Consider the following 12,154-nt stretch of genomic DNA (forward strand, 5'->3'; position numbering starts at 1 on the left):
ATCTTAGTGTCATCAGCAAACCTGAACAGGGTGCTTTGCATTATATTTCCCAGCTTGCTTAGTAGTTTGGGCTAGAAAAAAGTGAAATGTGCATAAACTTGCACCTTTTTCTCTGCGTTTTAAAATTAAAACATTTCAAGAAAGAGGTAAACTTGCATTAGAATTTCTTCTCTAGAAACTCCCCCCTCCCCAAATTCCACAACCATTCAACCACTTAACACATGGCAGAAGTGTGCTGAGTTATTGGGAGGAAAAAGGTAAGATGCCCTTCTCCCTGCCAGAGCAAAACTACTGCTGATGACAAAGTTGGACAAAGCTTGTTAAGAACAGTAGCTAAAATCTCTCATTCCCAATTTGCATTATGTCTTTTACCAGAATCTCTAACCAGCTCCTCTGGTTACACTGTAAATTGTACCTTCTGCCACTATATTAAATGCAGTTTCCTCTGAAAAAGAGTGAAATACACCAATGAATCAGTGACTGAGCACACCAGGGAGGGGAAGTGGGGGACAGGGGGGAAGAAGGGAAGGGAAAATCACTTAGACCTCATGCATGAAAATGGAGAGTTCAGTTTTTTGCCCTTGCTTCTTTGACTTTAGCACTGTGTAAAGGATTTATTTATTTTTCAAATCTTACTGTTTTTTCAAGTCATTATTATTAAGCCTGGGCAATACTAAACCTGGCTTCTATTTCCAACTTTCATGATTGCTGAGAAACTTTGGTCAAGCTACTTTACTTCCTGAGAGCATCTACACAAGACACTACTGCACAGTGGTTACTGCACATTTTATTTAGTACTGTACTCATATAATCAAATACTAAATAAATGTGCAGTAACCAGAGTTACTGCACAGTAGCGCCAGCAAATGTCTTTTAAGTGATGCTACTGCACAGTAGTCTAATAATACTGCATAGAAGCATATTAGCACTGTTGGTGTTGTGACACTGCTGTGAAGTATTATGCAGCTACTGCACAGTTAGTGTCTCAAGTAGATGCACCCACTGAGTCTCAAACTTCCTAAGATATATGGCTCCAAAGCCTACTACTAAAACGTAATGGAGTTTTAAAGGGAAAGTTCTTAGATAGCTGAAAAAAATAGCAACTACCATACCAGAAAGATGCAAAGGATACTGTCCAAAACTGAAGCATATGCAAAGCACACTGTAGCAGAGGCTTGGGAACAGGACACCTACCAGGCAACAGAGCATTCAGAAAAGCCCTTCCCAGCCTGCCTCCCAGGCTGCACACTGGGAAGATAGCTGGCCTAGGCAAAGAATAGGGAACAGCTGGGGAACACAGCATGCAACAGTCACAAGGCAGTCACAGGGGACAGGCAGAGCTCCCAGATTGGCTGGAAGGACCATGCACAGCACATCTGAAGCTGCTGAAGGCAGCACAGAGGAGGGAAGCAGTGGAGAAGTTCCAGGGAAGTGGAACCATGCCAGAAACCCCCTCCCTGACTGGACAGGAGATATGGTGGACAGCAGGTGGTAAGCAGCTTGGCCTGAGGGACATGAGGCCAGGCTCAACCCAGCCAGACATCTGGGCAGCAATCAGAGAACCAAGAGGGGAGCAGCCAGAGTCAAAGTGAGGCTCAGGAAGGAACGGGAAAAGAAGGTGCACAGCAGCAGGACTCTCAGGCTTCCAGAAAGCACTACTACATTTGTTGAGCAGGCAGGGCAAGCCCATGGTTCTGTTTATTTGTTTGGATTACTTACTCTTAAAGGGGCAAAGCTTGGGAACAGGGTCTGGCATTCCTTAAAAGAGCAACACCGGTAGAAAAGATGGAGCCAGAGAGACTAATTTGGAAGGAAAAGCTGTTGATATCTGCTGCAGAACACCTCTTTGGGAGAGGTGTGGGTGGGGTATAGGGGAGGAGTACCACTAAGAAATCCAGCAAAACTCTCCTGAACCCACGCAACGGACTACCTCAAAGACCAGGTATGTTCCTATTCACCCCATTCTACCACTTAAGACCAAAATGTGGCAGGTAAACCCAGGGTGAGGGGAACAGAGTGGGGCCGCCAATTAATACTTCTGCCAGTAAAGGGCCTTAGCTCTCACCCATGCTACATACATACATACAGTATGTTGGGAATGAGAGGAAGAAGAGTTGCTGCTTTCGCAGACCACCAAGCTTCCTAATACACAACAGGCAGCAAAGACCGAAGAAGCTGAGACAGAAGACAATGAAGCATCTGACAGCTATGCAGTAGGAAAACAACCCTGAGAAAATCCTAGAGTGCACTCTTTGAGCAGAATACCTACTAGAGAAGGAGCCTGCATCAAAGAAACACCTGGCTATTTCACCAACTTCTCTTCTGAATGAAAGCAATGGGCAGGCCCTCTCTCAACCCCCACAAGAATTTTGGTAACCAAACCGGTTAAAAGGTGTAGCAATACCTTCTGAACAATAAAGCATCAAGATCTTGAGATAAAAAGTAAAGGATAATGGCTACTTATATCAGAATGGAAACCTCTTCTGAAAGTTATTCCCATTCCTGTGTTACAGAAGGTCTCCCAATCAGCATGCTCTATTAGCCTGATGTACACAGAACTCATCAGTTTGGCTATACCAACTATCACCTGTGAAATTCAGATAAATGGACTTCCTAGTAATAAGGGAAATGATAGAGAATGACTTATTTCATAGCAGCAAATGACTGTGTTGATCCCATGTTAGCCATATAATATATATATGAAGTATGTATTTTGAACCACACCTTTAATGTTTTGATCATCGTTGGATCAGTTGACCTAACATAGAAACTCTTCAGGTAAGGTTCAAACATGCCCTGAAAAAAAAACAAAACAAACAAAACATTTAAGTAGCAGCTGCATTTATATTTAAAAGTATAATTTAGAAAATGCTGAATAAAGTTTACCTTTCTTTGGATGGACATAGTTGCAATATTCTGCAGAACAATATACTGCACCTCCCTAGAAATTAAACAAAGTATTCAGGGGTTTTTTGTACTAAACAGAGCAGAAAGTTAGGACTTGCTTTCAAAATGTCAGTATTTAGGTGATCTGTAAGCTAGTATTGCAAAATAGCACGAAGTTAAGAAAATCCAATATATTTCAAAATGGTAAAAGTATATATTAAAAAAAAAGCATGCATAGACTTTCTCTACACTGTAAGTACTTGGCTGCGTTAGATAAAATTTGGTCTCAGCTTAGATTTTTGGTTCAAGTTTGGGATACACAAACCTTGACAGCTAATACATTTTCAAAATAAGATATTCATGTATATTTCCAAAGTATGCTGGTACTTCCTCTCCCATTCACAATTACAAAACATTCCTATGGCACATAGCAAGAAGAAATGCTTAATATCTTTGTTTAAATTTAGTAGGAAGAAACATGGGGGAGAGTCACCAACATGTCACCTAACATCCCTAAATCATTATCAAATGTTCTACAGACCACCCACAATCCATGACAGACTGCAGAACATTTGATATTGGTTCCCAGATCATACCTATAAAATTTCTAGATCAAACAGCAGGAGTTCCTTTTAGAAGTAAAATGGCTATTGGCTAGCAAAACCACCTCAGACTGACTGGAATAACTAATGGATAGAAAATGCACTCAACATGCAAACGTAAATGAATAAGGGCCATCTAAGGATAACAATTACAGTGATCAAAAAAAAAAAAAGTCTACTAGATGAAACTATAAATTATTATAGCTCAGCAATATACAACGAAAAGCATTTTGGTTTGGAAAATTGACCTTAGGTCTTTTACATCAGCTGGAGCTCTGCGAGTTAAAATGTGCTCTTTTGCTGTTTATATCTGTTTGTGGTCAGAGAACAGGAACTACCAGTATACTGTACTGTAACTCAAAGCACACTAAAAAGACAACCATTCATTTTTCTTCCAATTAAAAAGTAACCCATACCAATAAACCCAAATTTTTCTAACACTGTTTAAAAGATGGGATATTATTTACAAGTGTCATAAATGACCTCAAGGATTTACAGCAAATGCAGTTTTATTGAGATTTAGCACTCAACCAGTACCTGAGACTAGCTATATCTGAGACAGAGCCAGACAAATTATTTCTCTTAGGCACAACTACAAGCAATTCCTTTGCTTCTTAATTATTTGATGTTATCTATTTTAATGAGCAACTGATTTAGTAAATGCCTGTTTTGCCTAGAACAATATCATATGAGCTTAAAAGCTATTTTTGAACATGTTTTGCTGTCATGGCAGTTCCTATGGTGCTTACATGGATTTTGATCTATTTGCCCAAACACATACGTGTGCTAAATATCTGTATAATTGGAAAATTAAAACTTGTAAAATAAGCAATGACATGATGTGACATGTATTAAACAACACAACAAATACAATACAATGCAATACAATTAGAGGTGCAGCGATACATCGGTCTCATATTGGATTGGCACCGATACAAGGAAAATTGACAATACTGGCTTTTTTTTGGCTGATGGGGCTCATAATGTTCCTGATAAATGCCCTGTGCATGTGTACAGACACAGCACAGCAGGCAGGCGGCCAGAAGCACAGCCCCACAGCAGGGAGAGCAGCCAGGTTTGACTGGTAAGTCTGTAGTGAGGGAAGGGGCGTGCAGATCAAGGCTCCCGCGGTAAGGGAGTGGGGCTAGGGTTGAGGCAGGGGCAGCACTGTGCAGCCGGGGTGGGGCATGGGACAGAGCTGCAAGTGGCTCATCCAGGGGGCATGGGGAGGGGGTGGCGGCTCCCGCTGCTGCAAACACTGCAGGAGGGCACGGGGGCCATGTAACCCTGGATCTGCACACGGGGCGAGGGCAGGCTGCTGCTGCAGGCTGGGACTGGGGTGGGCACTGGGCTCTTCCCAGTGGGGGGGGGCTGGGCTGGGCTGCGCTCAGGGCAGGCAGCAGCAGCACTGGGAGAGAGAGCAGTTTTTGGGGGGCTATAGTGAATTTTGGGGTGGTTGCAGCCCCCCCCATAGTCCCCCTCCCAGCACCACCACCACCCGCCCCAAGCGCAATCTGGCCCCAGCCCGCAGCAGCAGCCCATCCTCACCCTGCATGCTGATCAGGGGTGCACGCCTCACATGCCCTCCCAGGGTGCATGCAGAGGCAGGAGCATCCCCCTCCCTGTGCCCCCTGGATGAGTCGCTAGCAGCTCTTTCCCACAATCCAGCTCAGCTGCCTGCCTCACTGCGGGGGCTTATAACTGTCCCGCCACATCCCTTCCCTCCCTCCTCACCCCTTCCCCCACAACATATTTACCTGCCTATCGGCAATCGGCTCTGTATCTGCCAATATGGCTCATTAAAAATTGGCCATCAGTATTGGTCCAAAACATCTCTATCGGTGCACCCCTAAATACAACAATGCAATACAACACAACGACACAAATACAAACTAAAGAAAACACTTTGAAGAATGTTCCTATGCGTTCCCAAGCAAATATCTGGAGACTGGAAATGTGGGTTCGAGATGTAGATTTGTTAAGGAAAGAATTGGTTTCTTTATCTGTCAAGTGGCTGCAAACCACCACTTTACGCTGGTAGGGTGGTATCAAGAGATTTATTTAACATTTTACAAGATACTAAAAGAACTACAAATATTTTAATTTATAACAGTTACATATAAGCCCTATCAAAGGAAACTATTTTTGTACTGTTCTCAATGTGTACACCAATCAATTAGCCCTTTTCATTCTCCAGTGACTAAGAGTGAAGTATATATGGCTAGTGGTTCTGTAAATGAAGAATCTTGCAAAAAGATTCCGTGATTTACATTAGTCCATAAATTTGGGATTGTTCTGGCAGACTTAAGTAAGCTCAGGTTTAGATCCAGTACTAATCATTACTGTATCATGAGGTTATGTTGCAAGAAAGTGTTTAATGAATTCAGTTGACAGTTTAACTCACCTATTACTACGAAGCAAACGCACTAATGATTTGGAAACTATGCCAGCCTCAGATTTTGGTGCCAGGTGCCAATACAGCTGTGCAACTGCCATCACCACCTGAAAAACAACATGTTAACATGCAAAGCAAATTGCTAACTGTACAATATTTACCATGTTCTACTTTCAAGCTGCAAAATTCAACTCACTCCCTTGCAGAAATAAAGATACACTTTTGAAACCAATAGGACATGTTTGAGAAACCTGAGGGATGTTTTTGTTTTGTTTTAATAATGCAGAACTAATGAGTATCTAGCATTCTTACCAGCTCAGGAGAAGTTGCAGGGGGAAGGAGGGGAAATCAGTTATGAATAAAGCACCAAACTGGTATCTTTAATAAACCAACATGTACTGCATTAACTATAAATTAATGAGAAGACAGTAGCTCTTAATCCACATCCAGTCTGCACCTTCTATTTTAAGAGACACTTCAGTAATACCTATTCTTTTGTTTCAAATACTAGTATCATCACTTAAAACCTCTGCCCATTATTATATTGATCAATTTATAGAAGAGTATTTGCACTTTTGACTTATGAGGACTCAAAAACAGAAAAAGCAAACTGTACAGTTATATGCTAGTGTTCCAAGTAACAGAAAGGTAAAACAGTGCTTGCAAGAGATCTTACAAAACATAACTGGATCTTATTTTCAAGTATTTTCATATCTTCCTGGGAAAGGGTGTGCAAGAGAGGAACTCCTGTCCTGCCAATGTTTTTAAAGGGTGATGGGATTACTTTTGTTAGTTACAGACCTATCAGCCTAATATATATTCAGGATAAAAAGTTGTGGAAAGCCTGATGGAGAATGTAATGAATAAGGGATGAAAAGATGACAGTAACACCAACAATCATGAATGTTTTATAAGACCTGTTAATCATCAAACTTTGAATTTGTACTGTAATTAAAAGTTTGTTTAATTAATATCTAATAATTAAGTTGATGTAGCATTTTAAAGACTTTTAAAAGGTATTTTAGCCAATACTTCATATACTGATTAAAAAATTAGGAATATACAAAATGCATGCAGTCTATATTAAATGGACTGAAGACTGCCTAACTGATAAATATCAATGTATCTGAAAATAAAGAGCCTTCAAATAATGGAAACACTTGTACTACAATTCCACAGGGACTTTATTTGACACAAGGCCACCTTAACCAATGCTCTGAAAGAAGTGCTGGTGCATTTTGCCATTGCTTGTAAAATATGCAAATTACAAGAAGTATAAGAATGACAAATAACGGTAAAGTTATTAGCCACAGCTGTGTGAAGCACCTGGTAGGCTGAATGTACTTGAACAGAGTAGTTTTTAGATAGAAAAAGAAATCACTAAACAACAAAAGGTCACACTAGATAGGGAGACTAATAGGGAAAACAAATGGAGGGAGTCATCAGGGCAACAAACCAAACATGAGATCCCAGAGCAATGTCACAGCTGAGGGACCTAACATAATCCTTGTGTGAACAAACAGGGGAACATTAAGTAGAAACAAGATTATGGTTTTACTAAAGGTACTAAGTGGTATTCATGAGATCATTACTGAAATGCAGTGCTTAGGCATAGCATGCACAAGCAAAGGAGGGGTTGACAAAATAGAAATTTGGTTAAAAAAATTATAAATTATATCAGGTCTGGAAAATAAGACCTGCAAGAAAAACTGAAAAAGCTCTCTCTATTTAGTTTGCCAAAGAACAGGCTGGGCAGCTTGCTTATGTTCTATAAGTATCCACACAGGGAGATGACTTCTGACAGCAAAGGACTCCAAGTTAGATTAAGGTATAGCAAGATCCAATGGATATAAATTGAAGCCAAACAAATTCAGACTGGAAGTAAGGTGCAAAATTTTTAAAGCAAGGGTAATCAGCTATCAAAGCAGTTTAATGTAGGGATGCGATGGATTGTTTATCATCACATGAAGTCTTCATTTAAAGACCAGCTGTCTTTCTAAGACCCCTGGCAGACGTTAATTTAAATCTGTGATGGAATCTGAGAAGTTTTATCTCAGATCCCAAAAACTGTGCATCCTGCCTTCCCAGACATTCAAGAACTGGCTGGCATGGCAAGATACACAATTCTGTTGATCTGAGAGAAAATTCTTCACTTTCCACTGGACACTAGGACCTTTAAAACTAAGTCAGGTTGCCCAGCACAAGGGACCCAGAAACTGGGCTGCCCAGCACAGCTTTAAACTTGCATGCAAGGACATTCAGCACATCATGCAAGGACATTCAGAACCACACCAGGGTCCCATCCATAATACCTGGCACAGCTTTCAATTTGCTGGTGCCCAGGAAATCTAGCACCCTGGTGCTGGACTCCCCATGAGCTGGGAAATTTAAATGGGTTTGCAGACAACCCAGTACTAGGGAGCAGCTCCCAAAGCTCAGTTCCCTTTAGCATGCCACACATTTCAGTTAGAGTGATAAAAACCAGTCACAAAGATGTTCCAATGTTAAACATGGAACATCTTTTTGGCTGTTTTGCATTTTTAGTACATGATACATTAGCTGAACATGTGGTGTGCTATGATTTATTGCTCAATAAACATGTTAGAATAGCACAATAAACGTAATGTCTGCCAGGGGTCCAAAAAAAGGTCAGCTTTAATATAACCAGTAGTTGCAGATTTAAAACATGAAATACTGAATGAAGTTCTATGGTTTATCAAGGGCTGGTAGCCTAAAGCCCATGGACTGGAGAAGCAGAAATCTGGGCCCTGGTGCATTATCTTCTCTACCCTGAGCCATGCTGCTGATCCCCTCTGTATCCCTCTCTGCTCTCTCACTTCCCCCCCCCCCAAGGCAAATGCTGCTTACTTTCTCCTTCCCCCATCCTTGCATAGTAGGTGATGTTTCCAGAGGTAAGCTCTCTTCCTTTTTCCCTATCCTCCTCCCCTAATGAAAAGGAGCAAGGCTTGCTGTGGCAGCCAGTTTGCGGGAAGCCAGCCCACCATTCTAAAAGGTTGCCAATTACTGGCCTATAAATTAAGCAGAGGCCAAACCAGCTGATGATACTGGGATCTTCTGATATTAAAGATCTGTAAAAGTAAGATGACCTCATCCAAGACATCCCAAAGTGCATTATGCAAGTGTTTTTTAGGGGTGTGCGAAGCAGGCAGTATTCAATTCAGATTCAGCCCAATTCAGGGGACAAGTGATTCAATTCGCTGATTTGGACCACTATCCCGATTTGATTCAGCTGAATCTGAAGATTTGATTCTGATTCACAGAATCAGCAGTTTGGCCACAGGCACAGCTTTATATGATTTTTCTACGTACCTTGAGGTACCAGGCAGGGCTCATGAATGCTGAGATGGTGGGGTGGATGGAGCGGCCCACAGGAATGCAGGGTCCACCGCCGAGCATGTGGGGAACCCCCTGCACACCCTGCACCCCCTGGCTTGGCAATTGGCCACAGGGGGACCCCCGGCACCCCTCCAGACTCAGGAGGCACCAGTTGCCGAGCTGGGAGGCTGTGGGGAGGGGTGTCCTCCCGTACACTCTGCGGTAGACCAGGAAGTGGACTGGAAGTACTTCTGGTCCACTTCTGAGTCTGCTGCCAAGTGCAGGGGGGACCCCCCCCATGCTCCCATGGGATGCTCCATCCACCCCACCATCTCAGTACTCACAAGTCGCACCTGGTACCGTAAGCTATGTACAAAAAACATATAAAGCTGTGTCTATGGCCAAGTCATCAAATCTCTCCAAATCAAATCGGAGGCTTCTGATTTAATTCAGATTCAGAGATTCAGCCACTGAATTGGGCCGAATCTCCTCTGAATTGAAAGCGACCAAAGCTTCACACAGTCCTAGTGTTTTTATGCCTTCAAAATCAGCTGATTGTGGGTCTCAGCCTAAGGACTGCACCAGAGCCAGTTCAAGACTCTGGTGTGGTTCCAGGGATGGGACAGTTGTCAACCAAGCCCTACTATGCAGCCAGCATCAGGCTACATGGTGGGGGACCCTGCCACAAAACCAGTTTAAGGCATGATGGAAACATGTCACAAAATTCCTACACCTATTTTGTGGAATAATTTTGTGGCTGATTTTGTGTTTTATGGTACTACTAATTGTCTGAATGTGTGGCTGAGTTATTACTTAAGATGCATTTAATAGGTTAAGCATGTCTGAAGTGCCATATCTACCAGAGGTCTAAAACGCAACAGGACGACTGTGCTTTATGAACACAGGTAACAACACTTCTACAAGTATTTCTTATCTATTTTTAGGTACATATTCTAGTCTTGAATCCTTCAAGATTTTGATTAAAACTTCCTCGAGGTACAGAGATGGAATTCAAGATACACCGTTAAAGAAGTGTTTGTCATACAGCAGCATTACGGCTTTGTAGCAAAGGCTTTGTATTCCGTAAAAGCAGCCTGTGGTCTGGATCCATAGCGTACAGTTTCTTCACTTTCTGATCCTTTTCTTTCTGTTCTTCATCAGACTCATAAAAGTTCTTTTCATTGTACTCTTCCATAACAACATCCTACAAGGAAAATGACAGAATGCCAACCAATCAGTTTTAGTAAACATTTAGCTAAAATAAGAATTTCAAGTGAGAATTTTAAGCAGATATTTAAAAAAATAGTACTTTGCTGTGTCAACTTCAAAAAAATAAGACCAAGTGTTCCAAATAACATATTGTAAAAGTTTATTTCCAAAGCAAATGAAATTCTATGGCTGATATTATGTAGGTAACAATAACAACAAATCCCACTTGGTCTTTAAATATGTGAATGACATTTTGCATTTCTGAAAAAGAATATTAATTCATTAACATTCAATAACATTCACAATACCTGAAGGACAACAGTCTCTCCTTTTCTTCATTTGACAAATAAATGTCCCAACAATTTACCCATACATAAGTGGAAACTACCATCAAAATAACGAAAGATGTTCTTATGCTTACAACACTAGGAAGATAAGAATTTTATCCCTAGCTCTCTCAAAGACTTAAAGAAATGGAGGTCAAGTCATTAGGCTTCACTCCTTCATCTGTGTTTTATCAATCTCACAGAGAGAACCACAAGAATTTGACATTTTTAAAGTACTAAGAAATCTGTTTCACTTCTAAAAGCAGAAAATCCTAAAAGAAATTTAATTTGATAATATTTGACATATATTATTAGTCAATTATTAATTTATTCTTTATATGATTCTAAACCTGTTCACCAATGCTTTAAGAGGTCACCTGCTTAGAATAAAATCCAGGTGGACAATCATTAACCCTAGTTTTTATTTAGAAACAAAATAATATTATTCTGAATAGGTATACTTTGATATTGCAATATCAATTTCAACACCAATGACATTACAATAATGAAAAGTTGCTCAGATTCCACTCTGAATATAGATTTTTTTAAATTACAGGGGGAAAAAACAGGGTTTCTTTTTTAGAACAAGCTTGTTGAGCAAAAGTGTCAGACTTTCAACAGATCTGTTATATATGTTAATATAGTTATAATCTATTAAGATTCATTTTCTTGTTTATGCCCATAACTAAGATCCTGGAAAAAAAATCTCAAAAGTAAAAGTTTATGCAACAGAGAAAGGGAAGCCAATGGAGGGCTTCAAAGAAAGGGATGCTAAAGCATCACACTAGAAAAAGCTGTTTTGGCAACAGCAGGACACAACTGCATTTTCCCACTTTTGAGAGCATACCTGACATTTCTCATAATCACTCTTACATCTTCCAGGATTATATACTCTATTACCATTTCCCACCCCTAGTGATTTCACTGTCTGGGTCTGCAAAGGATTCCTGCCCTCTCCACCCACACACACACACACACACACACACACACACACACTTTCTTGTTCTAAAAGGAGAAAGTGTATGGCTAAGGACAAAGGTTAACTTGGAGTGGCTTCAAAATGGAAGGGGAAACTGCTGCATCTATTACCCTGTAACAATTAGGTGCACAGGTGCCTACAGAGATACAAAGATAGCAAAATCATTCCAACTTTAAACCTAATTCATCCAGGGTTAAAGTTGGAGTGATTTAACTCACTTGCATCACTTGTGCATATGTTAGAGCAGCTGCTGCTGCAGCAGCTCTCCCTTCCCTTTTTGACACTACTTGAATGTTTGTCCATGCCCTAAAAGGTTTCTCTTATTCCTAGATTAAATTATAACATACAAACTCTCAATAAATAGTGTTAAATCTTTTTTGAGCTCTAGATAAGAAATCTTTCCCATCCTCCAGATTTTTTT

The 12,154-nt window shown here is 40.8% G+C and overlaps 1 protein-coding gene across 1 annotated transcript in view; it reads right to left on the reverse strand.

Annotated features, from left to right (window-relative positions):
* Nucleotides 1–12,154, reverse strand: part of AP3B1 (adaptor related protein complex 3 beta 1 subunit) — a 344,453-nt gene that overhangs the window by 177,236 nt on the left and 155,063 nt on the right. The window contains exons 8-11 of the mRNA XM_019518249.1: nt 10,265–10,423; nt 5,893–5,990; nt 2,887–2,941; nt 2,725–2,796 (exon numbers count right to left, since the gene is read on the reverse strand). Of these exons, the coding sequence (XP_019373794.1) occupies nt 2,725–2,796; nt 2,887–2,941; nt 5,893–5,990; nt 10,265–10,423 (384 nt within the window). The remainder of the gene's footprint in view (nt 1–2,724; nt 2,797–2,886; nt 2,942–5,892; nt 5,991–10,264; nt 10,424–12,154) is intronic.

Source organism: Gavialis gangeticus, unplaced genomic scaffold (assembly GCF_001723915.1).
Source record: "Gavialis gangeticus isolate Ggan-Ray unplaced genomic scaffold, GavGan_comp1, whole genome shotgun sequence".
Taxonomy (NCBI): Eukaryota; Metazoa; Chordata; order Crocodylia; family Gavialidae; genus Gavialis; species Gavialis gangeticus.